Below are 27,171 nucleotides of genomic sequence, written 5' to 3'. Positions count from 1 at the left end.
GTCACAAAGGATGCAGGAAAGCCACATAGAAGAGAACTGTAAACGTCTTTGGGCTTGGCAAGTAGGATACTGTTGATGACCTTGGTGAAACTACTCTACTGTCAGTGGCTTCCAGGAGGGGAAGCCAGGCTGTGGGTGGTGGAGGACAGGGTGGAAAACAGGAATGGCGATTGCTTTCTTGGGGAAGCTTGGCTGTGAAAGGTACAAGAGGCAGGGAGGACACGGTCAGAGGAGGCTTTTTCATTGCTTTTAAGATGGAATTGGTTTTTAAGATGTCTGTGTATTGGGAGATAAGAGACTTTGGAGAAGGAAAAATGGAAAACATAGGAAAGAGATGAGTTGATTATTTTTCAAGGCCTTGAAGAAGAAGGCGGGAGTGATTCAGAGTGTAAGTGCAGAGTGAGGCCAAGACATGGATAGTGAACACCCCTTCCTTTGAGACCAAGAGGACTCAGGCACTTACTCCTTTACACCTGATAAGATCCCTTTTAACAGGGAGAGGAAGTGGAACACCTACTGAGGGCCGGGGGTGGGGTGCAGGGAAGGGGGTTGGGGGATCCGGGGGGTGGGGACAGAGAAAAGGGTACGGGAGGGAGCTGACCAGGATCCCGTTGCACAGAGCTTTAGGGAGCACTCTTCAGGAATGCTGAGTTGGAATGCTACCAGGTCCAGGTGATTTTCTTCAGTAATCCTCAGCCCCCTAGGTGAGGGAGAAGTTGCAGTGGTCCAAATCTGGGGGTTTGCTGGGAGGGTGAGCATGACAGGCACCAGGACAAGGCTGCTAGGACCTTGCTTCTCCTCTGAACCTGCTTCTTCTCTGTCCCCTCCTTTTATAAAGACATCACCTGCCACCTGGTCAACCAAAGTTTTTTTTAAGGAATCCCGGAATCACACTTGATTCCCCTTCTTCTCAGCACTGTTGTCACAGCCTTTTCAATAATTTCCTTCCCGCCTCCCTGTCTATCTTCCACCTTCCACCCAGGTATCTTTTCTATTACGTACACACAGAACCAGATCAGATTGCTTTTCTGTTTGAAAATCTCCTCACTATTTTTAGTAGAGCTTTGTTATCCCAGTTCTTTAAGATCAGTCACCAGCACTTCCTCTCCCACCTTCCCCACCTCCCAACACGCATGTGCGCACCACGCCCACACGCACGCGTGCACATACATGCAGGCACACACCCACCCCTAGTAATAGCTGGCCACTCCAGGCTCTGCATAACCACAGCCTCTGAGCCTGCCCTTTGCCCTCTACGTAGAATGCCTGGCCTTCCTGCCTACTTCTGTGTTGGACTCCAACAGCAAGATAGAACTTTCCTTTCTTTTCTTTCTTCCTGGCGAAATGAATTGTTCCTATCCTGTTAGCACATTTTCTTCATGTCTTTCATGCAGCCATAAACATCAGCGTCTCTGGATTTAATTCCCCTTTTTGCTTGTTTCCTAAGAGCAGGGCATTCCTTGATATCTCTATATCCAGAGTATCATGCATGATTTCCTACATTCCATCTCATCAATCTAACCAGGCAACCTGTCTTATACTTTCCGTGTGCTTTTTCTATTTGTTACCTTGCCCTTTTTATTTTCAGTACGCATCTGCCCTTAGGTTTGTGAGTTGCCCATGGGCTTATATGCTGACATATAAGCCAACTCCACATGCTCTCTTAAAACAAGTCTGTTTCTTTGGAATTAGGTGTATCTTTCTCCCATCACAATCAAGTCTTTCAGTCCTTCTCATCACGTCTCAGTGGTGCTGTGAGATCACTGAATTACATCTTGTGTTCGTGATATTTGTTCCCCCAGCTCTGTGGATTGGCGTATGTGAGGCTCACTTCCTCATCTCCTCTTGTGTGAGTCTCCTGCGTGGCCCACTCTGCTCTCTCATTTCATGCCTACAGCCTTCACAGCAACTTGTTTCGTGGTGTTATTTTGTCATTTCTCTCTGTCTCTCTCCAGTCTGTATCCTGGCCACTTCCAAATTCAACGAGTACTAACTTCCTGATAAAATTAACTTCCTGAATGAACCTTAACATGATAGTAAACAAGCAAACAAACAGAAAAAAAGTTTGTGATACAAAAGCCAGAATTTGTTTTTCTTTAATTCTATTGGCAAACAGGCTTGCTAGTTAAGAAAAGGCTCTTTGGGATGCCTGTATGGCTCAGTCAATTAAGCACCCGACTTTGACTTAGGTCACAATCTCGCAGTCTGTGAGTTCGAGCCCTGCGTCGGGCTCTGTGCTGACAGCTCAGAACCTGGAGCCTGCTTCAGAATCTGTGTCTCCCTCTCTCTGCCCCTCCGCTGCTCACACTCTGTCTCTTCCTATCTCTCAATAATAAATAAACATAAAATTTAAAATAAATAAAAAGAAAAGGCTTTTTAACAACCAAGTACATCTGCAGTGGCAATATGTTCATCCATCAATTTGGTGAAACAGAAAGTTGGTATCAGCTAAGTCTTAATGGTATATTGAGACATTGGAAATAAGTTTGTTTTTAATGCCACTCTCTTGGGAACACTCAGAGTTTCCATTGGTATATGGAGATAACACTGAGGTAATACCAGAACATAGAAATCAGGTGACATTTTGAAAACAAAATGCAGAATTTATCTGCAGAATTTCCTCTTGCTTTGAGATCTGTGAAACATCAGATAAAATCTGCTATTTTAGTTTGCGTAAGGCTGAAACAGAACATATGGCAGTGATTTTAATCTCTTTAGGGTCACAGGTGCCTTTGAGAATCTCATGATAGCAACAGACTCTCTTTTCAGAAAAATGCACACGCAGGTATATATACAATATTTGCATATCACTTACATTTTTAGTCAGATTGTAGAATGGATAGCCTGAAAAACCCTTCTTCATTAAAACTCTTTAAACAATGCATCTTTTAAAAATTAATGGCTAAGCTGGCCAAGAGCAGATAACCAAAGAAGAATATGTGTGCCAAAGTAGCTAACCTAATGGTATCTTCTGATGCCTGTGACCCAGACCGTTTGCTCAGGGCCTGAATCAACACTGTCTGCATTGTCCATAAAATTCCAAGCCAGGTGCTTAGTTTAGCATGGTACCAGGTAGACAGCGTTTCTAGAAGCCAGGCAGAAAGAATCATAAGAATATTCTGGGGGCACCTGGGCGGCTCCGTCTGTTCAGTGTCCGACTTCCACTCAGGTCATAATCTTGCAGTTCATGAGTTCAGGCCCCACTTCGGGCTTGCTGCTGTTAGCCTGCTTTGGATCTTCTGTCTGTCTGTCTGTCTGTCTGTCTCTCTCTCTCTCTCTCTCTCTCTCTCCTTCCCCCGCTTGCGCTCTCTCTTAATAATAAAACATTGAAAAAAAAAAAAGCATATGCTTCCTGGAGGAAATAACCCTTGACCAAAGCTTTAAAGATTTGTCAAAGAGAAAGTTTAGTAAATGTAAGTTTATATAAAAGTGAAGAAACATGCAAAGATGCAGCTAAAGCAATTTTAGCTTTTTTAGAGGAAAATTTTTATAACTTTAAGTGCTTGTATTAGAAAAGGAGAGCCTATAAAGATTATCTTCACAAATGTTTTAGATAAAGGGAAGGTGTAAGATGACATAGCATATGAACATATACTGTGGGTACAAGTACTGAACCAAATGTGAGAATTGTCTGCTGTAGTTGTAACAATAGAAGCCCCCTCTACTCCTCTAAGAAATACACAAAATGAGTAGCCAGACTCTGCTGTGCCTTTCATGCTGTCATAGTGAAAAGCAGAATTCATTTGCTTGAATAAGAGAAGTTCCTATTTTTACTTTAGGCCATGCCAAAGTGAAAATCTTAAAAAAATAGACACAAAATCCCAAACATGGCTCTTAGAGCTTATTTTCATTTTTCTAGTATTAGAGTGCTATTAATTGTCAAGCCAAGGGTCTTTTTCCAAAACCCATTAATATTTGAAAAAAATTTGGTGTGTTAGGATTAACTTTGGAACAGAATTACATATGTTTGAAACATATAAACATATGATTTTTAATATTCAGCTTCTCCATTATTTTATATTTTATGTATCATATATACTGTATTTATAGTGTTCATATTCATAAACATTTCAAATGTCTTTTAAATAATAGTAAAAATACAGTAAATAACTTCCCAGCCAGTAGAGTGAGGCCAGTGGAAGGAGAAAAACAAAAACACTTCAATCTAAAAGAAGACATGACAAGAGGAAAAAAATGGAAGCAGGACAAATAAAAAGCACATATGAAGGTGCCAAATTAAGAAGCACATCAAATTTTACTCCGTAGTTAAAAAGCAAAGACTTTTAGAGTGGATAAATCAACATGAAGTCACAAAGATTACATGTAAAAAGGTGGGAAAAGTGATACCAGTAACATACTAAGCAAAAGAGAGATTACAGGACGCCTGGGTGGCTCAGTCAGTTACGTGTCCGAGTTCAGCTCAGGTCATGATCTCACAACTAGTGAGTTCGAGCCCCATGTTAGACTCTGTGCTGACAGCTCGGAGCCTGGAGCCTGTTTCGGATTCTGTGTCTCCCTGTCTCTCTGCCCCTCCCCCGCTCATGCTGTCTCTCTCTCTCTCTCTCTCTCTCTCAAAAATAAACATTAAAAAATAATAAAAAATAAATTATTAAAAAGAGGTAGTGTATTTTTTATTAATATTTGGTAAATAGATTTTCAGATGGAAGACATTACTAAATGGAAAGAGAGTCACTAAATGATGATTAGAAGGATCACTTCATTGGGAAAATATGTCTCAATATATATTGCTAAATAATATAGCTTCAAAATATATAAAATAACAGTTGACCAAAATACAAGAAGAAATGGATAAATTCAGCTTCATAGTGAGTTAATTTAATAGACCTTCCCCAGGAAATAATAGTTCAAACAGACCAGAAATTCATTCAAACTATAGAAAATTTGAATAGCACAGTTAACAGGCTAGCTCTAATAACCATATCTAGAATACTGGACCCACAAGTGAAGATTACACATTGCTATCAAGCACACAGAAAACGTGAAAAATGACTTTGTGTTACACATGTTTTTAAGAGTCATTGGTATCATACACATTATTTCTTGGATTACAGTGCAATTAAATGAGAAATAAATACAGAAACACTTTTAACTTAAAAACACAATACATTTGAAAATTTTCAGCACCTTCTCAGATGAATGGCATAAATCAGAATATACCTGATGTTATGCTTCCTATTAATGCTTGATGGAATAGTGAGTTACCTGCCTCCTCAAGGCTGAGTTTACTTACCTTCCACACAGAATACATAATGCTCCCTTACGTAGCAGCTAAGGGTTTCTACCCTGACTACTTTCCTCATGCCATCGAGGAGCTCCCTAACTCTGAAATGTGGCCATACTGACCTACAGGCGACCCACCGGAGAGCCAAGAATTGCTTGAAAGCCTTTACTACCAAGGGACCAGCAAAAATGAAACTGCCTTCTCTCATAAAAGAAACTCAGAGTTCCCAAGGTTAGCAGTAGGGGAAGGATTCTCAGATGGGGAGACAGCTGGACCACATGGATATTCACCCCTTGGACATCCACTTCCTTATTCCTAATCACTCTTCCCTCTGCTCACCGACTTGAAGAGCTGACAGAACTCATTACCACTTTGGTCCTAGTATGGTCCCCATAATTCTTTGCTTAGTACCTCAAGCACAACTGAAACTGGACTATAACTTTTCAACAGGACTTTCCTGAAGGTCAGAAGACAGCTAAAGGAAGACCGGCAGAGAGTAACACAAAGCATCAGGAAGTGGCTTGTCCACCTGGGTCCCGACCTGTCCCCACACTGTGAGCATCATCCAGGCACTCACACCTCAACAGCTGCCCTTTGAAAGTCTTGACCTAAGTGGTTCTAGAAAGAGGCCTTGGGCTTCCTTCTTTCATTCTGCATTTCCCCTCTGAGGACTTGCCCCCTCCCGTGAACAGTATCATTCGGGACGTTCACTCCCTTTAGGGAAGAATATGCCCAGGCCTTGCTCTGCAAGCCCCAGTGTGAGACCTGTCTTATCAGTGCCCCGTAGTGGCGGTATAACCTCTGCATCCTCACGGAGGCCACAGTAGGCCATCTGGTAGGGGACCTGATCTGCTGCTTCTCCTGCTGCACCCACAGCACCCATCCCAGAGAGGACTAAAGCATTACATCACACGTGCTCTGCACCACTCCTAACGTTGCACAGGATATTTGACCATGCCTAGCAATCTGTAGCTGTGGCTGGACCCCACCTTCTACCCTATGCCCTCGCCCCCCCCCCCCCCCCACACACACACACCATCAGCAAGGATCCTAGGCTCTCGTCACTTAGGTCATTGGGTAGGGGAGTAAGTTTTACAATCAGAGCCTTGCTTCAAGCACTGTGGAGAGAACACCACAGCTCTTTGCTGTGTGAACCTGCTACAGCTCCATCACTACCCTGCTGAATCTCCGTCCCTGTCCTCTGTCACAGGAGGGCCCAGACAGACAGGTGTACACACAGAGACAAAAATTCTGTATCTTCTCCTGATGCCTTGAGGAGGCGGCCTGGCACAGGTCTGCTCTCTCAGTACTGGACCACCCCTCCCAGCCATTCTTCTCACCTTGAATTGTCTTTCTCAGCTTTGTAGCTGAAGCTCTTGCAGCTGTTTTCCTATTTCAGCTCCCCCTAGCCTTTTGGAATTTGACTTCATCTCAGACAGAGTACTTTAAACCCCTGGATTCAGCCCCGCCCCTGCCGCCCTTCTCTTACCACATTGGTTATGCTTCTACCTGGTTCATCCACTGCAGTGAGCTGGACTCTGAAGGGCCATGTTTCAAAGGGATGTCCTTCCTGATTACTGAGCACTATACTGTAAGAGCAACTCAGACTTCATTAGGAAAGTTTAATCCATTAGCTGGGAACAAATGGCACATGTAGCTTAAAAATAAGGTCTACATGCAGCGTTTAATTTAACCAAAAATAACCTCTCTGTTTAAAATCTGTTCCTTGTGTTCTAGAAGAGAACCCCTGATAACTTTTCCATGGATTTGGGAAAAGAAAAAAATTCCATCTCAGGGCACCCTTCCACTTGGAGACACTCCTGGGCGTGTCTCTGACATCTTCATCTTGCCGAGTGTGTTCTATGCTGTTATTCCTACACTCCTCTTCTATGTCAAGTCATTTCGAATCTCGGTTTTCAAACACTGATTTTTTCCTCTCGCAATCTCTTATGTCAGAGGGCGTCCTGACCTCAGGCAAATCCCAGGTAATCCAAGTACTTGATCTCAGACACAAACCCTATTTTCATAGTATGGCCCTGGGTAGTGAACTTGGGAAGAGAAATGGAAAACTCTGTAGAGCCGTCAATTCATGAAGAGGTACGTGTCTTCTCCACTCATCCGGGGTATCGATGAGTGAATAATTTTAACTCTCCATGTTGTATGATCATTTCTTACTGAATCATACCTTGACTCAAAAAATCCAAGCAACTGAATAATCGCGCGAGGCCTCTGGCATGGAAGTGGGCTTCTGGGATGCTTGCCAATGAGTTCCTGTTTTGAGGACACAGAATCTAAGTGGAAAGATTAAGTGGAGAGACAGCTCCACCCCTCTAAGTCTTATTCCTATGTTCCATTCAAATCTTGCTAGCCTGATTTCTGTGGGGTCTGGGCTTTGGAAATTCTCTTTTTTCATGGATGTCTCAGTGCACCTTGTTAAACCAAATTTGGACTGTGGCCTGTTCATCTGCTTCCAGCTCTGCTGATTGGTTCCAGTTTCCTTGCTCATTAAAGCCAAGATAATCTGGCACCCACCAGTCAGGCATCCTCAAGTATCTGGCACCAAGGTAAACTTGGAAGCCGGTTCAGGAGTCTCAGTGATCCAACACACTCATTGCATGATGAGAGGCAGTTGCGGTATACCAGAAAGAGCACTGGAATAGGAGCAGGAGAGCTGGGTTCTTGTCTCATCTTTGCCTCTACTGCATCATGTAAGTTTGGGCATGTCTGTGGTTTCTCTGAAATTCTCCTTCCCCAGCTGTATGGGTATCTGGGCTAGACGGTTTTTCAGGTGTCTTCAAGTTCCAAAATTCTGAGTATATGAAGAGCTAAAGGAACAAAGCTCCATTTATGCCTGTTGTTGCAAAAACACAACTTCACTTGTAAAATATTAGCAGTAACTGCCTAAAGTTGCTTGTGCTACTGATGCTTTTCCACAAAAGTAGGTGGTATGATGACAAAACGGGAAGAGACACAGTCCAAAGTCCAGAGGAATATGCCTCACGTTTCCCAATTGATAAAATGTGGATAATAATGCATAATTTAAAATTGCCCGGAAGATTAAATGGGATGATACCTGGCAATTAAAGCTGTGCCAGACAAAAAGTAAGTGCTCAGTAAAAACTATTAGTAACATAAAATGGAAATATTGAGGTGGAATTTTAGTGAGGTTGTGCAGAAATAACAAATATCTAGTTCCTATTCAGAAGTCAAGGTGGAAATTGAAGTGAGAATTCAGAAACAGATCCATGCAAATATGATCACCTGGTTTTCAACAAAGGTGTCCCTGCAGTGTAGTGAAGAAAGGATGGTTTTATCAATATATGATGCTGGATCCATTGGGTATCCCTATAGGAAAAAAGTGAAATTTGACTACCACATCACACTTTCTACAAAAATCAACTCCACGTGCCTCATAGATCTAAGTGTAAAAGGTAAAACTTACACTTCTAAAAGATAAGATAGAAGGATAACCTCATGACCCTGGGATAAGCAAAGATTACTTCAGCAGGACACCAAAAGCATTAACCTCAAAGGAAAAGGGTAATTAGCTTTCATTAAATTTAAGAAGTTCTGTTTATCAAAAGACACCATTAAAATAATGCAAAGGCAAGCCACAGAGGAGAAGACATTTGTAATAACATATAGCCAGCAAAGGACTCCTATTGAGAGTATGTAAAGAGTTCCACAGGCATTTTATAAAACAGCCAGTGGTCAAAAGCATCTGAAAAGTACTTCAACTGGAAATTAAAACCACAGTGAGTTACTACTATGTCCGTACGAGAATAGCTCAATTTTTCTTTTTAAAGATGACTATACCAAACGTCAGTGGGGATGTGAAGCAACTAGAACTCTCATACACTGACCAGGAGTGGAAGTTGGTGCAACCACTTTGGAAAACAGTTGTATGTAATAGAATTGAATAGATTCACACTTATGACCTAGCAGTTTCATTCTTAGCAAAGACTCAACAGAAATGAGTACATATTGACAAGAATACTCATGGAAGCATTATTCATGATAGCGAAACACTGAAGACGACCCAAATATCCAGAAGCTTCTGGAATTCTGGTTATGTTCTATTTTTTGAACTGAGGAGTGATCACCTAAGTGTATTCACCTTGTAAAAATTGATTGAGCTGTATACTTATGGCTTGTATAATTTATGTATTTCACGCTTCAGTAAAAAGTTTATTTTAAGAAGCGAAGGGGTAGGGGCGCCTGGGTGGCGCAGTCGGTTAAGCGCCCGACTTCAGCCAGGTCACGATCTCGCGGTCCGTGAGTTCGAGCCCCGCGTCGGGCTCTGGGCTGATGGCTCAGAGCCTGGAGCCTGTTTCCAATTCTGTGTCTCCCTCTCTCTCTGCCCCTCCCCCCTTCTCGGTTTTTTTCTCTTTTTGCCCCAAAAAAAAAAAAAAATTAAAAAAAAAAAAAAAAAAAAAGGAAGCGAAGGGGCATACAAAAAAAAGTAGAAACAACCCAATCTCTGTCAACTCACGAATAGTAAAGAAATGCGTATGTCCATACAGTGGAATATTATTCAGTCATAAAAAGAAATGAAGTACCAACGCATGCTACTACATAGAAAGACCTGGAAAGCATTGTTAGGTGAAAGAAGACAATCGCAAAGGACCACGTAACCATTCCATTTATATGAGATGTCCAGAATAGGCACAGAGACAGGGTAGATTAGTGGGTGCCTAGGGTTTGGAAGGTTGGGGAGAGATAGGAAGTGACTGAAAACAGATATGCGGTTTCTTTTGGGAATGACGAAATAGTCTAAAATTGACCATAGTGATGGTTGCACAAGGTACATACACCAAAAACCATTAAACTGTACACTTAGATGAGTGAATGGTATAGTATGTGAATTCGATCTCAATAGAACGGCTGGAAACAGAAAGTCAAAGGTACTGATAATTATGGAGTGATTAAAACCCCTTAGAAAAAGGCTGGACCTTCGGGCATGATAGTTAAGAACATTGATATTAGAGTCCAACAGTGTTCTAATCCACGCGTTGCCATTTACTGTGCAACATTAGGCAAGTCATCTAACTTCTCTGAGCCTGAATGTCTTCGCCTGTTAAACATTAAAAAAAAAAAAAAAATTAATGCTTATTTATTTATTTATTTTGAGAGAGAGAAATAAATCATGAGTAGGGGAGGGGCAGAGAGAGAGGGAGAGAGAAAATCCCAAGCAGGCTCCTGTGCTGTCAGTGCAGAGCCCGATGCAGGGGTCAGTCCCACAAACCGGTAGATCATGACCTGATCCAAAAATCAAGAGTCAGATGCTTAACTGACAGCCACCCAGGTGCCCCAAAACATGAAAATTAATAATACCTACCCCATAGAACTTTTGTGCAGTAGATTCATTTAATCGAGAGATATTTGAATATCTTTTATGCATAAGGTCCAGTGGATGATAACCGTGGTTATAACTAGCCAGGAGGTGTTGCATCTAAACAGTCTTAACTCCATTTTGGTGGCAGAAGTGACAGGCAAATTTGAGAGTATGTCCTGAGGACTGGACACTTTTGCCCTACTCTGCCGCATCAGCATCTATCGAAAAGTACAAAAGATATTCATATTAACATCCCTAAGTTATTGATATTGAATTATATTCTACTGTTAGGAAAAGGAAATATATATTTATAGAGGATTTCTATGCAGAAGGGTTGAAACCGTAAAGGATGGATGATTAAAGCATTGGCATTCAGTTACCTAGAAAATTTAGCAATTCGAATACTTTATGTGAAAACCGAATTAAAACTGTAATTGATATATGGCTAGTTCATAAATAGAAAATGACCATTGGTTGCAGGTTTTTTATTTCAGGGAATATTCACTGTCCCCATAAAGGAGTCACTTTTGCTTATGTTGAAAATCATACTCTCTTCTACCCATTTGTCTTAGAGTGTGTGCTCTGCAGAGTAAATGTACGATTCTTTAAAAACTGGTACCGTGAGCACTTGCAGACTTACAGGGGTTGAGAACAAAAGCAATTACCAATTAGACACCAATTAGAAACTCAGGAGCAAATCCCATCAAGTAGTGGTTAAAGGCTTAGGTTTGGGAGCCAGACCTTGATACAAGGTATCTAACCTCCCTGGGCCTCAGGTTCCTCATCTGTAGGAAGAGATCTGTTTTACGGCATTGTGAGGATTACATGAATTAATACAAGGTGCTCTAGAAAGAAAGCAGTCAATGCGCTATTTTTATGGGGCAATCAGTGAGGTGAATGCCTATCGTAAGCGGCCATAAATCATGGATATAATTTCTTATTAATTTTCGAGAAGCCTTGGGGAATCAGAAAACAGTCTCTCCATCATGCAAAAGAGATTAACGAGACTGAGTAATTAGATCCAAAAAGAGCTAATTTGATATGGTGGAAAAAAATAACAAGAACCTAAAACGGCTTCTCCAGAATGAGAGGAAAGCCATTAAGGGGTTTTGTCACAGGACATAAAGCTTTTAAAAGCTTTAGCCTCTCAAAGTTCAAGGTGAATATGAAAGTTGCTTTGATTTCAGCTGAAAGGAAGGCTGGAATCGGATTAAGCAGTTGTTGGGAACAGTTAGATTTAGCGAACGGGCATTTAAATACACACAGATGTTTAGATTTCTTTAAAACTTGTTGAAAATGGTACATCTCTTTTAAATTCGCCTATTAGAGACCAGTAATTATGTTTTGTAGAGAGGCTTTTTTTAAAATAGAAAACCTCACAAAGGGGTGTGCAAACATGCTGAAATCTGGTTTTCGAATGTGTGTCCGTGAGAAATTGGTCTGCTGGGATCGTGCACTGTCCGCCTGCCCGCCACAGGCAGGAGAAGGGGTAGGTTCCCTGTGCTAGCCGTGCACAGATGCTGGACCCGTAAAGTGACGGCAGAAGCCACAGGCTGCTGTAAACTGGAGTCACGTTTCTGGCTGGAAAATAGTTGTTTCTTATTTAGAAGGAGCGTGCCTACTCGTGCCGCTTCGTTTACTGAGCTCACCTGTAACAGAAACGGCCTGCAAAGTGCTTTCTTCCCCCTTAACCACCAGGAGACTTGGCAGGTGACCTGCCACCATTCACCGCCCCCTGCCCAGACCAGCCCGTGGTGCTTTCTATTGCTGTGTGGTGGGGAATCCGAGAGCGGGAGGTGGTGGGGCGGGGACAGAGCATTTTGTTGGTGTGTTTTTATTTAGAAAGGGAAGGGAAGAAGAAAGGGAGAGGGAGAGGAAGAGGAAGGAAGGAGGGGAGGGAGGGAGGGAAGAAAGGAAGAACAGTTAAACAGTCCATTTATGATAGAAATATTAGAATTTACGTATAAACAAAAAGAAAAATGTCTAATTCTACCACTCAGAGAAAACCATTGTTACCATCTTGACATATTTTTTCCAGACATTTTTAAGCCAGGTTTGCATTTTTTATTTTATACTTTTTATCTTTATTGCTTTTCCAGCCTTTGAAAGCTGGAAACATTACAAATGTGTATAATGTAGAAAGGAATAGTCCCCATATCCTCAACCTCCAGAAATCATCACTGGGGACATTTTAATTCTGCTTAGGCAGTAACCCTCTCCTGCCTCTATTGGCTTGTCCTTCTCTTAAAACTTGTAGCTAGTTTTACTTAACTGGATTTTTCCCTTTTAAACTTTTCTCTTTCCTTGGCTTCAGCCCCTGCAAACTTTTTTTTTTTTTTTTTAAATTTTTGGATAGAGAATTTTGAACATGCACAGAAGTAGACAGAATAGTATAATGAAACTCCTTGTTCCCATCACCCAACCCTGGCAACCTTAAAACAGTGGCCAGTTCACCCCATTCACACCCCACCCACCCTTAATGATTTGGACCTGCTAACTGCATAACCACCTTCAAGGGTCCTTCTTGGCCCCTCTGACTTTACTCTCTTTTGGCATCGAGGAAAGACCAAACGCCTGCCCTCCTGCACTCAGAGCTTTGCGCGAGCCTCGGCTCCACGCTCTGTCCCAGGCCTGACCAGCTGACCTGGGCTTTCCCCACTCACTTCTGAAAGGCCTGGAAATTCCCAGACGTTGGGTGTGCCAGCCTCCCATGTTCAGCTCCTCATTCTCTTTCCTGTTAATGAAGGAGGCCATTGCTCAAATCATTTGGAAGGGGAAAAGTGGAATTTACTACCTGGGTGTTCCTCTTCCATGCTGTTCATATAAATTTAAACTTAGATTCCTGAGAATTAGATTGGACATGACAAAAATTGCTGTGTGGGCAGTTTAGTTGAGTACTTGCAGATTGATAGAGCCCTTTGTAATGATGAAGGAAAAAGGCTCTCTAAGCTGCTTAGTTCCAAAAGGTGAGCTCACCAGTTAAGGAGTTTGCACCTGAAGGTCCTCGTTAACCCTTTGCTGGATGGCAAAAAGAAAATTAAAAGAGGCAGTGTGTGGACTCTTCAACTCCTGGCCCTCAGGAGGATCTGAGAAATCCTCGTGTACAGCCCCCTCCTCATACATGGGTACCTTGCGCTGCATTCAGATTTACTTGCCCCAGAATTTTTCACTTTGACTCCTTTTAAGTTTATGAAATATCCTCAAACCATTGCCACGTCATGGCCGTGGAGTACTGCCATGGCTTGCTGTACCAGTGGTCAACTTTTGTGTTTGATTACATAACCAGATACCGCACAGAACTGGAAGACGTCAGAGTTTGAGTTGTCTCTCTTACCCAATCGGTGTTTCCACCAAAGTGAGGGAATTTGCTTACCCCAACTAAAAGATGGAGTTTATTGTGTGGCTCCAAGGTGAGCCAAGCCCAGTTGTTCCTCAACCATGAATCTGTCTCTCAAATGCAACGGGCCAGACTAAGGCCAGGGCCTGCATGCTGGCTGAGTGTGCCGCCCTGAAGGAGGCCCTGCAGTGCTGGGGAAGTCTAGACAGCAGAGAGTCCCTTTCTCTCAGTTCTCTCTGTTGGATTACCCTTTCTGAGCTCTCAGCACATGGTTTTCTATTGCTCTTACGACCCATGTTGTTGGGAAGACTGACCACAGGGGCAAGAGGGTGACCCAAGCAAGAGCATCATTTTCCCATCACGTAGGCTGGATGGAGGCCAGTCTGTGCGATGGGAGATCCAGTATGGGTTGGCATCTCTCGATGTGTCTTACAGGTTATGCTTCTTTGCATCCTCTGTGTTTGTTCACCAAGCATATTACTTCACTGAAGGATTGACTGAATTCGTTTGCCTGGCAGCACCATTCCTAAGAGTTCTTCTTGGCTGCCTTTCAGTTCAGTATGACATCAGACGACATTCGCAGAACCGTGATACGCAGAGGGAAGAGGTGATAAAGTGAGAAGGTGGTATATTCACTTCTCTGCTGGAAACTCTCCAGTGGTTTCCCACAACACTGGAAACAAAATCCAAATGCCTCATCCGGCCCAGCAGGGTGTCTCTCATCAAGGCCCCGTCTACCTCACTCACCTTCTAGGTTCCAGGTCTCCCCTTCTTTCTCCACCGTCGACACAACCAGCTTGCTACTGCCTTTGACCCTTCGCTCTGGTTATTCTGCTTGCCGTGCACTCCCCCATGCCATCGTGTGACATGGTCCTTTTGAGACACACAGGTCTCCGTTTTTTCCCCCGGAGAGACCTTTATGAACCAAATCTGAGGTGATCCCCAGGCATCCTCATCCCTCAGCCTGTTTTATTTTCTTCAGAGTCCTTTTTACTGTCTTGAGTTCTCTTACCATTTATTTGTTTGCTTCTTGTCTTTCTCTCCCCACTAGAATGTACGCTCCCTAAGAGAAGGGGCCTTATCAGTGTTGTGTACTTGTATGTCCCCAGTGCCTGGAAAAGTACTTGGCACGTAGTAGGAGCATGATAAGTATCTGTCGAATGGCTAATTGAATGAATGAAGGTGGTTATTAGGAGGATGCTGAGGATTATGAGGGGGATTCAAAGCCAAGCCATATGGTAATTTAGCTTGAAGGAGAGAAGATCCAGGGGGCCCCGTGCTATCTGACTATTTCAAAGCCAGTGCCAACCCAAAAGCAGAGCCCAGCCCTGCTGGAAGAGATCTCCCACTGCACTCATTTCTCTCAGTCACGTTGCTGTCCTCTAAGAGTTGGGCTTGTTCTGGGCAGCCCCATGGGGTGGAGCTGAGCCAAAAAGTAGAAGCTGTAGAAAGACATGTTTTGGCTCTAAAGGGGGCGATGATTTTGATTGGCGTTGCCATCCAAGGATGGAGTGGACTATGCTGAGAAGTAGTGATTTCTAAGTCACCTGAGGTGTGCAGGCATAGGTTGCTCTCACTCTGGGAGGACCTGGTGTGGGGAGGACTCTGCACAGTCAGACCAGGCAGCATTTACAGCCCCTTTCAACCCGGATGGGCAATGAATCTGCCCTATGTTTTTGTCATTTCCTGATTCGTTCAGTAGACATCAGACACTGACTCTGTGCTTGGCCCTCTCCCTGCCCTTCGTGCCGATGACAGAGGGTGGGGGAGATATCTCATGACCGACTTTCAGTAAGTGGTGAAAGTGGAGCTGGTGGGGGTGGAGGGGTGGTGCATGGGGAGTGTCTTGCTGTAGAAAGACACAGGAGAGGAGGTGAACCTGGCCTAGGTCATCAGGGAATAGGCTTTAGGCACTAGTCTGTGGGACGAGTAGGAATTGTCAGGAAGAGAAGCAGGGTGACAGGGAGGTTTGCATTTTGGAAAGAGTGTTATCTTCAGCGTGGAAAGTAGGTCTGACAAATGTCAGGGAGAGCAACAAGGGGGTTGTTAGATCTTCCTTCGAAGGAAAAATGGTGGCCCTGGCCACAGTGGGGACGGTGGGAAGAAGAGAGACCAGCCGACTTAGGGGAGAGAGTTCAGAGTGATTGATTGACACGGGCTGAGTAAGGCGTAGTTTCTTTTAGGTTTAGGCAGTGATGGTGCCCCTTTTAGTTTAGGGGAAGTGATCCCACTTCGTGGGATGGAGAGCACAGGAAGAGACATAGTGACTTTCAGAGGTGTGTGAGTGTGAGGTGCCTGTGGGACAGCTAAGTGGCATGTCAGTCTGGAGCTCAGAGAAATCGAGGCTGGGGGCACAGAATAAGGAGACCAGAGCACAGAGATGAGGCTTGAACTCCTGGGAATGGCTGAGACATTAGGGAGAAAGTAGAATGGACAGAGAAGGCAACCCAGGGCAAAGCTTGAAGGCACGCCAACGTGTAAGGGACAGGAGAGGAAGAGGAGCCTGAGAAGGAGCAGTTGCTCTGTTAGGCTCACACCCAGAGCCAAGGGAGCGGGGGTCAAGGAAGGAGACATCACTAGGTCTCCGATGCCCTGTAAGGTCAGGCCAAGTCAGGCCTAAAAAGTTTTGTATTTAGCAACACAAACGCCATTAGCGACCCAGACAAAAGCAGTTACTTTTTTGCTGCTGAGGTACACATGGCAGTGTTGTTGCCTGACATTCTGGATCAAAACAAGTGTCAAGAAGAGCCTCTGGGTCAAGAGGGGCCTCTGTCACCGCTGTTTGGTCTTAGCAGTGGGTAAAAGTGAATTCAAGTGACCCAGGTCTGGAAGGCCCTGGTCTCACATCTCACGGGGGTAGCCTGATCCGTCCCCGCCCATAATAGACACAGCCCTTTCAGGTACTGAGGATAGTGCCTCTGCTGCCAGCCAAGGAAGACCCACCACAAGCTAGAAACTTAGAAAGGAATAGCTGAACCTTAAGGACTCACAGTTAAATAGAACTGAACTTGATGACTTTGTAGTTGTTTTACAGCTGGCTCTGCTGCAGGTGGCGAAGGGGAGTGGCGGTGGGAACCAAGAGACTGCAGGGACAGAAATGTGGCTGGGGGCAAGGCTGAGGAGAGTCCCCAGCAGGCCTTCTGGGTCCATGGCCAAGAATGGCTTCTATTGAATCTGCCTAGAGATGGGGAGAGATTTTGAGCTGTGGCCCCATTGAGATGAAAAATTGGGATGTATTGTCTTGTCTTGGAGTTTAGGGGGCTGGGGGTGATCAAAAGAGCAAAGGCTCTGAACCTGGTTTTGAATGCAGGGGTTATTACTAGGCAGATAATCTTGGACAAATGACTTGGAGCCTCTTTGAGGTTCAGATGATTCATCTGTGAAATACAGTTTATGTGCCTGTGTCAAAGTTAGGTCAGTGTATGTGGAGCCCTTGGGCACAAAGTAGACATGAAACGGTCACTACTACTGTCCTTATTATCATTTCTTTAAAAAAAAATTTTAACATTTATTCATTTTTGAGGGACAGAGAGAGGCGGAGAGTGAGTGGGAGAGAGGCAGAGAGAGAAAGAGACACAGAATCCGAAGCAGGCTCCAGGCTCTGGGCTCCAAGCAGCCAGCACAGAGCCCAGCGCGGGGCTTGAACTCACGGACCACGAGATCATGACCTGAGCTGAAGCTGGGCACTTAACCGACAGAGCCATCCAGGCGCCTCTCCTTATTATCATTTTTATGATTGTCATTGTCAGTATGTGTTCATACAGCCGTTACTGACTTCGGAGCACTTGCACATGCTCTCACTGAAGTGACAGCTGACTTCAGCTCCACTCGCCCCCAGATAGAAGGGTGTGTAACCTTCCTCTGGCATAGTGCTGGTAATACACTGTCACCACATTGTCATATCTGCCAACCCCAAGAGACCACGAGCACCTTAAACAGAGGAATCACCTCTCATGGATGCCCGGAGCCAGAGTAAACCAGAGGCTTCATTTCTGTGTATCGTGGATCCTTGTGAGGAAGCACTTTCCCATGACAAGAACTCCTCAGAGATAGAGCAAGTGGCTTCAAGACGTGAGCTCCCCCAACCCTTGAGGACATGTCAGGGGCCACTGAGCAGGGATGCTGTTGGAAAGTGACTGAACTGGCTGGGAGGCTGGCTTAGACAAGGTGGTTTTTAAGCCCTTGTCTTAACCTTTTAAGACAAGTTTCTATTTATGTTTTAATTGGATGAAGCACTTGTGATGTCCTCTCTGCTTCATTCCAAATGTATTCATGTTAATCTTGAGGCACCACTGAGCAAAGCCAGTCCAGCATGGCCAGCCTTGGGGACTTTGCCTCCACCTGCTTCCCCAGCTCTTGAAAAAACATCAGGGCTTCCCTTAGCCCCACTAGATGAAAACTTTTGATGTAAAACATATTTTAAAGAATACTTTTATATGGAGGGCGCCTGGGTGGCTCCGTCGGTTAAGCGTCCAACTTCGGCTCAGGTCATGATCTTGCGGTTTGTGAGTTCGAGCCCCACGTCGGGCTCTGTGCTGACAGCTCGGAGCCTGGAGCCTGCTTCGGATTCTGTGTCTCCCTCTCTCTCTGTTCCTCCCCCGCTCGCTCTCTGTCTCTCTCTCTCTCTCTCTCTCAAAAATAAATAAACATTAAAAAAACAATTAAAAATTTTTATTAAAAAGATGAATACTTTTTTATGGAAGACAGTATTCCTTAAAAAAACATCAAATTGATCCTAAATGGTTTGGCAGCATATGATCCAGAATGTTCTGGATTTATATTTTCTCTTTCATGGAATAAAAACTGCAGTGCCACTACCTCAAAAGTTCTGCAAGTTCACATTATGTAAATATATGTAATAAAATATTTACTTAGGGTTTCCACAAAAAAGGTCCAAAGGAGAAAATAAGAGAGCTTCTCTTTGCTGGTCTTAGAAGCTCTGCTGGGAATTCTGAGTGAAATTTAAGCCTCTGAAATATGTTTTGATTGGCCTCCTTCATGTTTTATCTCCTGTAATGAACTCTTTGTCAGTTTGTCAATTTTGACTAAGGACAGAAAGTTCATGTGTAGTAACAACACACAGACCGAATTTAAAATTATGGCTTATATCATGATGTAATAATCCTCTCTTTTCCTTTAGTCAATATTTACCTGTTAGGCCAATATATTATAATTCTGACTTCAAAAGAAGACACTTTATTTTACCTTCCCCAAGTGTTGGTTTTAGATACTTGTAATATCAAAATTGGAAACTGAGCTGTCTGAGACTCTTGGCCACATTCTCTTAGGGTTGAGTTCCTCGATCATCACAGGGCAGGTGTCCCTGCTCCCAGTGACCCAACAGCACAGCTGCGTGGCTCTCAGAGTGAGGCCGCTGAACTCTGAGCCACACTGGTTTCTCTTTCCAGACAGCCCTCTCCTCTGTGGGAAGTAGGTCTATTATATTATCCCACAGCAGCCGGGATCTCTTAGACGGACTTAGGTTTTCCCTCATGTATTAATGCTACAGGCATGGGCGGAAAGACCCAACAAACGCCCTGTAGGAGGGTGGTCCCTGAGTGCGAGGCAGATGAGGAATGGGGAACCTTAAATTCTGTTCTTCCCCTGAACTCCTTATTTCAACCACCCCATGCTTGAACGATTTTCCATTTTAAAAAACTACAGGAAGAATGGTCTCCTCCAGCGAGGAAGGAATAAGAGGATAATAAATAGCTCCAGAATGTGCAGATAAAATGTGTGATACTTTCAGACTGATCGTCTAGGCAACCAGAGGAGCAGGTAGTGATGTGTTCGGAAGCTCTTCTGAGTCAACTTGGGTATCAGTCAGGACTCTTCCTGTGAGTCATAACTGAAAGGGAACTGATTGATTCACGAACTGCCAAGTCCATAAGTAGGCTAGTTTCAAGTTCAGCTGGATCCTGGAGTTCAAATGAGGTCATAATGATTCTCCCTTTTTTTTCCTAGACCTATTATTTTCTATATTGGCATGATTGTGTGGCAAAGATGTTTCCTTGGCAGCTCCAGACTTACAATGTTCCTTGGTGTCGGGGGTCCCAGAGAGAGATCCTTTCTCCTGAAGTTACTATGAACAAGGATAGAATATAGTAGAATGACATCATGCATATATTTAAATTTAATCAAATTAGGGGCTCCTGGGTGGCTCAGTCAGTTGAGCTTTGTCCAAACTCTTGATTTCAGCTCAGGTAAGGTTCTCATGGTTCATGAGACGGAGCCCCACGTCGGGCTCCGCGCTGAACGTGTAGCCTGTTTAAGAGTCTCTCTCTCCCTTTGCCCCTCCCCCCATCTCGCCTTCCCTCTCTCTCTCTCTCATTAATTAATGCAAATTCATCTTTGTGTTGATATCATCAGTGTGCCTCTGTCTGCCCATGATGCGCTCGTCATACTACACGCTTACTTTACATGTGTACGCTTCTTTTGTATTCTGTCCATGCTGCCCATTTTCATATGCATACGTTTGTGTGTGTGTGTGTGTGTGTGTGTGTGTGTGTGTGTGTGTGTGTAATCACATATGCTACATGTGAGAGATGCTTTACGGGATGTTCAAGAGTAAACCTTAAATTTACAACCTAACCATTCCCTCAACCCCACTTTAGCTGTAATCCCACCAGCCTACGCCATCCGACCATCTCTCTGGCAGAACTGTTAGGGAAGGTAGGGCCTGCTGAAAACCAGCTCTACCAGGAAGGGAAAGGGCAATTCTGAAAGGGGAAGAAAGTAGGTCTTTCACCAGAAGGGAAAAGACTACAGGCAAATAAGTCAGTTATTGATTCGTTCACTCAACAAGTATTTATTGAATGCCTATGGTTTGTCAGGCATCCTTCTAGGTATTGCCCCTACGCCAGTGAACTTTACACAGAAGGTTCTGCCTTGCTGGAGCTTACGCTATAGGGAGAGAGGAAGGCAGTAAATATGTAAGCCAATAAAGATGCACTGTGGTATCTGGCAAGATGAGTGCCCTGAAGGAAAGAGCATGGTCATCATCTTCATCTATGGATCAGGTGCTTTGACAGGTAGAAGAAACAGAGGGCAGAGAATCTCTTCTTGTTCTGGGATTCTCTTTCAGTTGATCCTTAGAAGGTAAGAAGGGTTTTGATAGGCAGATCCTGTTGAGATGATCCCAAACATAAGAAAAAACATGAGCCAAGCAGACATCTCAGTGGGATGAGGTAGGGTATATTCTGGGAATGGAAAGAGGTTTCCCAGGACAGCCGCATAATAGAGATGTGGAGGGGGAAGCTGGAAGGCCTGGCATGGCAGGTTGGGGTGAGACTAAGTGAAGACATGGCTTACAGGCTAAAGAGTGGCATCACCAGGTCCATGGCCGAGAAGATTCTAGGCAGCGGTGTGCAGGGCTAGGTGAGAAGAGGCAGGAAGGCCAGGTGTAGATCTCCACATAAAGGCTGTGGTCAGAATGAGCAGGAAGAGCCGAGAAGTCAGAGGCAGAGTCTCCAGAGTTCGGGGATTCTCTCACTTCCAGTCGCCTGAAAGGGTTTGTTCACCGTCCAAAATGAGTCTTCTTTTGCAAGTCTGCTGATGTTTACAAAGACAAGAGGCCTTTAAAAATGGGAAGCATCTCGTGAAGATGGTTAATGTTGCTTCCTGGGGATAAAAATCTCACCATCTCACTAAACAGTGAGGAAAGTAACCATGCAAAGCACAGGGGGCAGTGGATTGCCCAGCAGGACTGGAAACGGGGGCCTGCACCTCAAGTCACGTGGCCTCAGAGAATGCCATGCATTCTTGGGAAGGATTCCTGGGAGGGATGGCTGTCGCCTTCCGTACCACACTGATCAGCCGCCTTCTGCATTTACAGGCAACTTCGAGGTGGGGGTTCACATTGCTGACGTCAGTTACTTTGTTCCTGAGGGATCCCCTCTGGATAAAGTAGCTGCTGAGAGAGCCACGAGTGTCTACTTGGTTCAGAAGGTAAGCACCGGTCTCCAGTTTCTTGGATTAAAAAAACGTTCTATTTAGTCTGCGTCCTTTGTTTGTTTCTCTTTTCTTAAAAAAAAAAAAAAAAAAAAAAAATGAGGAACAGCAATCTTGTCTTAACATCTTTTCTCACAACCAGTGAGGTCTTAAGAAAAGGTTTTATTTGGAAAAGTGCTTCCCCTCTGTGGTTGCAGGTTTTCATTCTATATTCAAAAAGAACCAAACTGAAGAGATACCAGGGCAGGACATGGGGGCGCATCTGAAGTTTCAGAGCAGCCCTGCCCCCCAAGTGACTCAGACAGGTGCCCGTGTTCGGAAAGAAATGAGGAAAAGGAACTGCCTTCAAACTCTTGTTCCAGAGTAGGGCTGTGCACACTCAGCCCATATGAGCCACAGTTTTTATGAAGTTTTTTTTTTTTTTCTAACCCAGCCACATGCGTTCATTTCGGTAATGTCTACGGCATTGTCACACTAGAGCAGGAGAAAGGAATGAAAACGCCTTTTGAGACAGTTTCATCCCCTGACCTGCCCTTGACAAGATAATCTGGAGTCTCAGAGATGGAAAAGCATTTCATCGAAGAAGATATACGGATGACAAATACGCATATGAGAAGATGCTCCTCATCATATGTTATTAGGGAAACGTAAATTAAAATAACAATGTGATACCACCAAAAAACAAACAAACAAAAACCCAGGAACTATTCAGTACCCATCAACTCTAGGGCGAACAAGTAAATTTTGGTATAGTCGCACGGTAGGACTCTAGATTGACAACCACAGAGAAGCCTGGTGAACGAAACCAGGCACAAGAGTATGCAGCATGTGAGTCCATGTGTATAAAGTTCAAAGATGGGCAGAGTGAACACAAGTCAGAATAGTGGTTACGCTTGAGAAAAGAGGGCCCGAGTAGCGGGGGGACAGCTAATGATTCCTGATCTGGGTGCTGATTACGTGAGCTTTCAGTTCGTGAAAATGCACACTTACGTTTTCTGACTTGTGCACTTGTGCGTATGTGTGTGTGTATCATACCTAAATAAAAGTGTTTTCATTTTGAAGCTTTTGTGGGGATGACTTTCTCTCCACTCTGGCTCCTTCTACAGGTATCCGGCCTACTCAAACAAAGGAACAACATCAAAAGCCAGGTCCCTCGCTCACAGCTTGGCCCTCCTGAGAACACAGCTCTGATATTTGTACATTGTTTACACTTAATGTAACCTCAGGTTGGAGACATCCCATCCATACCTCCCACCTAAAAGTGCAGTTGGCCAAATCCGGCCCAAGGCCTCTTAGGGAAAGGGAGATAAGACTCCAGAACCCCTTGTATCTACAAACTATAATGTTATGATGGGAAGAGAAACAGAAGTAGCAATCGCTTAGACTTTGAAGACCACATAAAGTGAATGATGTGAATTGTTCTCTCCACGTAGACAAGTTTAACTCTGTTCTTCAGATTCACATATTTAGGAGTTCTAGCCACAGTTAGAAGTTCTTTGTCCAAGCAGGTGGCTTTCTCTTATCTAGCTGTTGCATTCTCCTTTTATAACCAGGAATTATGTTTCCAAAACCAAAAATGGAAAAATAAAATTGGGTTAAATAACTAAGCACATTTCCTTTCCTATTCTCTTTACTTTGGTTTTGTGATTGTCACAGTTCTAGAATTTGTCTTTGGGACTGCAGTGTTGGGGCTCTGCTGTTGAGCTCTCAAAGCGGGGAGCTGAGTGGAGGAAGGGCCGGTGTGCCCCTGAGCAGCCCCCAGCTTGGCGGGAGCGAGCGGCGCCTGCCCACAACCTTGGACAGCAGCTGTGCATTCTGATTCCTTTGAACCACGACTCTGACCTTTCTTCCTACTCATTTTTGTTTCTTGAAGGACTGTGTCCAGGAACTTTTCTACTGTTTTCACTTTACTTTGCCTACAAAGGTCTTCTTAAAAGCTGGATGAGCTGCTCTCCTCTTCCTCCAGATTCTCCGCTTTCTCATTTGGCAGAATTTCTCCCGACTTCATCAGATGGGGGAAGGAGGGTGTACATTGGGGGAGGGGGCCGGGCGATTTCCCATCTATAGGGAATGTGGCACTGATTTCTTTTCATTCAGGGCTACTGGCTTATGAGTAACTGACATCAGAATTACAGGTCAAGCTTGATTTGGGGAATTATTCCATAGATTAGGAATATACAGTAAAACAGATATTGGGTCCAAATACCATTTTACTGTCTTTAAAATGAAATCCTTTTTGTTGGGATTTTATTCACAGTGTTAAGTATTTGGTTACTCTCATTACCAATAGGGCATACTCAGGAGAACAGATCAATTGGAATACTGTCCATTTAAGTCCCATGAAAAGACACACTCTTTCTTTTTGACAAAAATCAAGTATCTGCCCATTAGGGGACCAACCATCTAACTTTAGGCCTGTCCTCCTCAGAAGGACGTGACATCTACCCAGTAAATGTCTCCTGGCTGTCTTCCCTGAGCGGGAATTACAATGAAATTGTAAAATGTAAGGTGATTTTTAAAAATAAGTGAATTAAGTTTTAAAAGTAAAAGAAACCCTAAACAGTTGAAATCTAAACCTGAATTGTCTGCCCGTTGGCCGGAGCAGTCGTGTTATTTTAGGTGTGAAACAGCTCAAATGAAAGCTTGCCCATAAATCTCTACGCTATTTTATTGGTGCTGCTTTATAATAGAGATCAAAGATGGGGACTGGAAGCCTGTCTTAACGTGGAGTCCAAAGAGTTTTAAGATGTTCCTCTCTGACCCCAGCAGGTTGTCAGAGTGTTGATGTTTTGTTAATGTCAAACTGTGCAGCAGAGTTGATCAGATTCGGAGTTCGTGGAAGTGTTGATATGAAAAAGGAAACTCTTTCAACAGAGATGTTGGCTGGCAGATATCAATTCCCTTTAGGTTGTTGCAGTGTGTGAGTGGGGGGCCAGCTGTACCTTCCTGCTAAAACCTTGAAGTCCTCAGAGAAGAGGAGAAAAACTCCCTAAGTTCCCAGGCTCCGGCAGCCAATGGGCTCTCGAGGGTGTGAGGGAGTTTGGGAGCCAGCGGAGACCCGGGCTGGAAGGGGCAGGAGACCCCCCCACCCCCGCTTGCCCCTTCCCGGCTGGGTTGCTGACATCTGGCTCCCTTGAGCTTCAGTAGCCCCCCTGCTGCTGCTAGTCCCTCCTGTTCCTCTTTGCATGGATGATTGATTCTTCCCCTCTGTGGCCCTTTCCGTTGGTCACAGGGCTGTCCTGGCTAACCCGTTGCTGAACTTGGCCAGCCTGCCCGCTGTGGCTTTAGCAGATGTTTCTGCTCTCTGAGGCTAATATAAGATTTTATAGTCTGGATGGTACCCCCACCCAGCTGCCTTGGGCAATGGCGTATTTACCCAAATGATCAGTTTCTCTCAAGTCTCCCAAGCCCTAGTCCAGAATGCTTAGAAAGTCAGTGTCCTGTCACCATGTCCCTTTTTTTCCATGACAGCTTTTAAACTCTGCCCTGATTCAACGTTAATGCTGGCCCGAAGCATGCTTACGGAGACTTAGAACCCTTTAAGTCCCTTTCCTTCTCCAATGCCTGAAGGGCTGTCGATCTTCATCCAGTTCGTATTTGTTGAGGCCCGGCTGTGTGCCAGGTGGCAGGTGTGTAAAGATGAGGGAGATGCTGGTCCTGCCCTGGGGAAGTCAGAGGAGGTGGGCACGTAACGAGCACTTACAGTACACCGGGCCCCCTGCAGTTACGGAAGTAGTCTGGGAGGTGGGGAGCACTAGGGAGGACAGAGAAGTCGTACCTGCCCGGGCTGGTGGTAGGAGAGGAGCTTCCAAAAGAGCCAAGACACCTCACGACAAAATTGAGTTTTGAGCAGCGTTTCAAATTTTAAGTCAAAAATCTCTACGTGGGTAGAGAGGGCATTCCAGGCAGTGGCTCAACGAGGAACAAAGCAGTTTGGAATTTCTGGAGTAGAAATTGCAGGAGCCAAAAGCTGAAGTTACAAAGAGAGGCCTGGAGTGGCAAGCTGAGGAGTGTGGACTTCATCTTGAGGGCAAGTAGGGAAGGGACATGGTCTCCTTTGTTTCAGGTAGAAAGTCACCTTGGCAACCATGTGGTTGAAGAATAGTGAGGCCAGAGGGAGGAAAATTGTTATCAGGACCAGAGCCCTTTCCCTCAGCTGTGGCCCCTTGAGGCTTTGAGTAACCACCCCAAAGTAGGTGGAGAGTTTTGCTCATAGAATTTTAGGAGAGTTTACCAACATGCTGGTGTCCAGCTGGACTCCAGGAGAACTAGAGAAATAGGTGTCTTCGGCCTGGTGCTAAAATGGACATCCTGAGCAAGGAGCCCCTGGCTGCTTCCCCTCCCATCCAAGAATCCATATCACACAGCAAGGGGTGGGACTGGGTACCCGGGAAGTTGGCTTCCCCATGATGTCTCTGATTTCTCCTCAGAGATAGAGGCCCTCTGCCAGTTTCTCATTGAGAGCTTTTGGCCACCGTTGACCCTTGGCCACTGAACACAGAGACGGAGGGTTCAGGCTTTACTGGACACGTCTCCGCCCCGTTGCAGGTGTTTGGACCCTCCCTCGTTAGCAGGACAAGCAAAAATATCAAACTGTCAAATTCAATTCATCAGCTATTGGAAAGGTAAAGGCCATGTGTCCTACTGTAAATGGGTTTGCAGATTATCATTGGGTAGAGTAGAGTAAGGAGATGCAGAAGTATGGAGAATAATAAGGAAACCTTACCCAGAATAATTTCCACTCTAGAACTCTGCTGCCAGTTTAGAAGACTATTCAAATATAATCCAAGAGAGATGAACGTGGCCACACTTGAACAGTGGAAGACGGAGAGGAGAGAAGACTCATTTGAGAGAGATTTAGATGTACAAACCTACAGATTCTGGGAACTGATTGGTTGTAGCAGGCAGAGGAGAGTGGAGAAATCACAAGATAACACCCAATGGTGTTCTGTGGGAGGGGTGTGTGTGTGTGTGTGTGTGTGGTTCTGTTGTTGTTTGCTTGTGTGTTTAACTGGTAGCAGGGTGCTGCTGCTCTTAACAGAAATAGGAAACATAGTCATAGCAACAGCATCCCCCTGATGCATAAGTGGTTGTGTGATGCTGTGACAGCCAGCAGTTTCTCACCCCCCGGAGGGACCTTTCTTCTCTTTTCCTCTTGTTCGATGTGTCCTGCACTCACCACCCCTGTCTGGGAGGTTGTCCAGGCGCTGTGTCCAGATGTCACAGAGCCGACGAGCATGTGTAGACCACAGACTCTGGTCCAGGTGGGGCTCCCCTGAAACAGCAGGACTTGTATTCGAGGAAGCA

The 27,171-nt window shown here is 44.6% G+C and overlaps 1 protein-coding gene across 5 annotated transcripts in view; it reads left to right on the top strand.

The window, feature by feature from the left end:
- DIS3L2 (DIS3 like 3'-5' exoribonuclease 2) overlaps positions 1-27,171 on the top strand; it is a 354,030-nt gene that overhangs the window by 222,357 nt on the left and 104,502 nt on the right. For all 5 annotated transcript variants that reach the window (XM_040450689.1, XM_040450690.1, XM_040450687.1 and 2 more), the window contains one exon: positions 21,749-21,861. In XM_040450689.1, coding sequence (XP_040306623.1) covers positions 21,749-21,861 — 113 coding nt within the window. The remainder of the gene's footprint in view (positions 1-21,748; positions 21,862-27,171) is intronic.

Source organism: Herpailurus yagouaroundi, unplaced genomic scaffold, assembly GCF_014898765.1.
Source record: "Herpailurus yagouaroundi ecotype Mexico unplaced genomic scaffold, PumYag 202, whole genome shotgun sequence".
NCBI lineage: Eukaryota > Metazoa > Chordata > Mammalia > Carnivora > Felidae > Herpailurus > Herpailurus yagouaroundi.
This window is presented reverse-complemented; position numbering and strand designations above follow the sequence as displayed.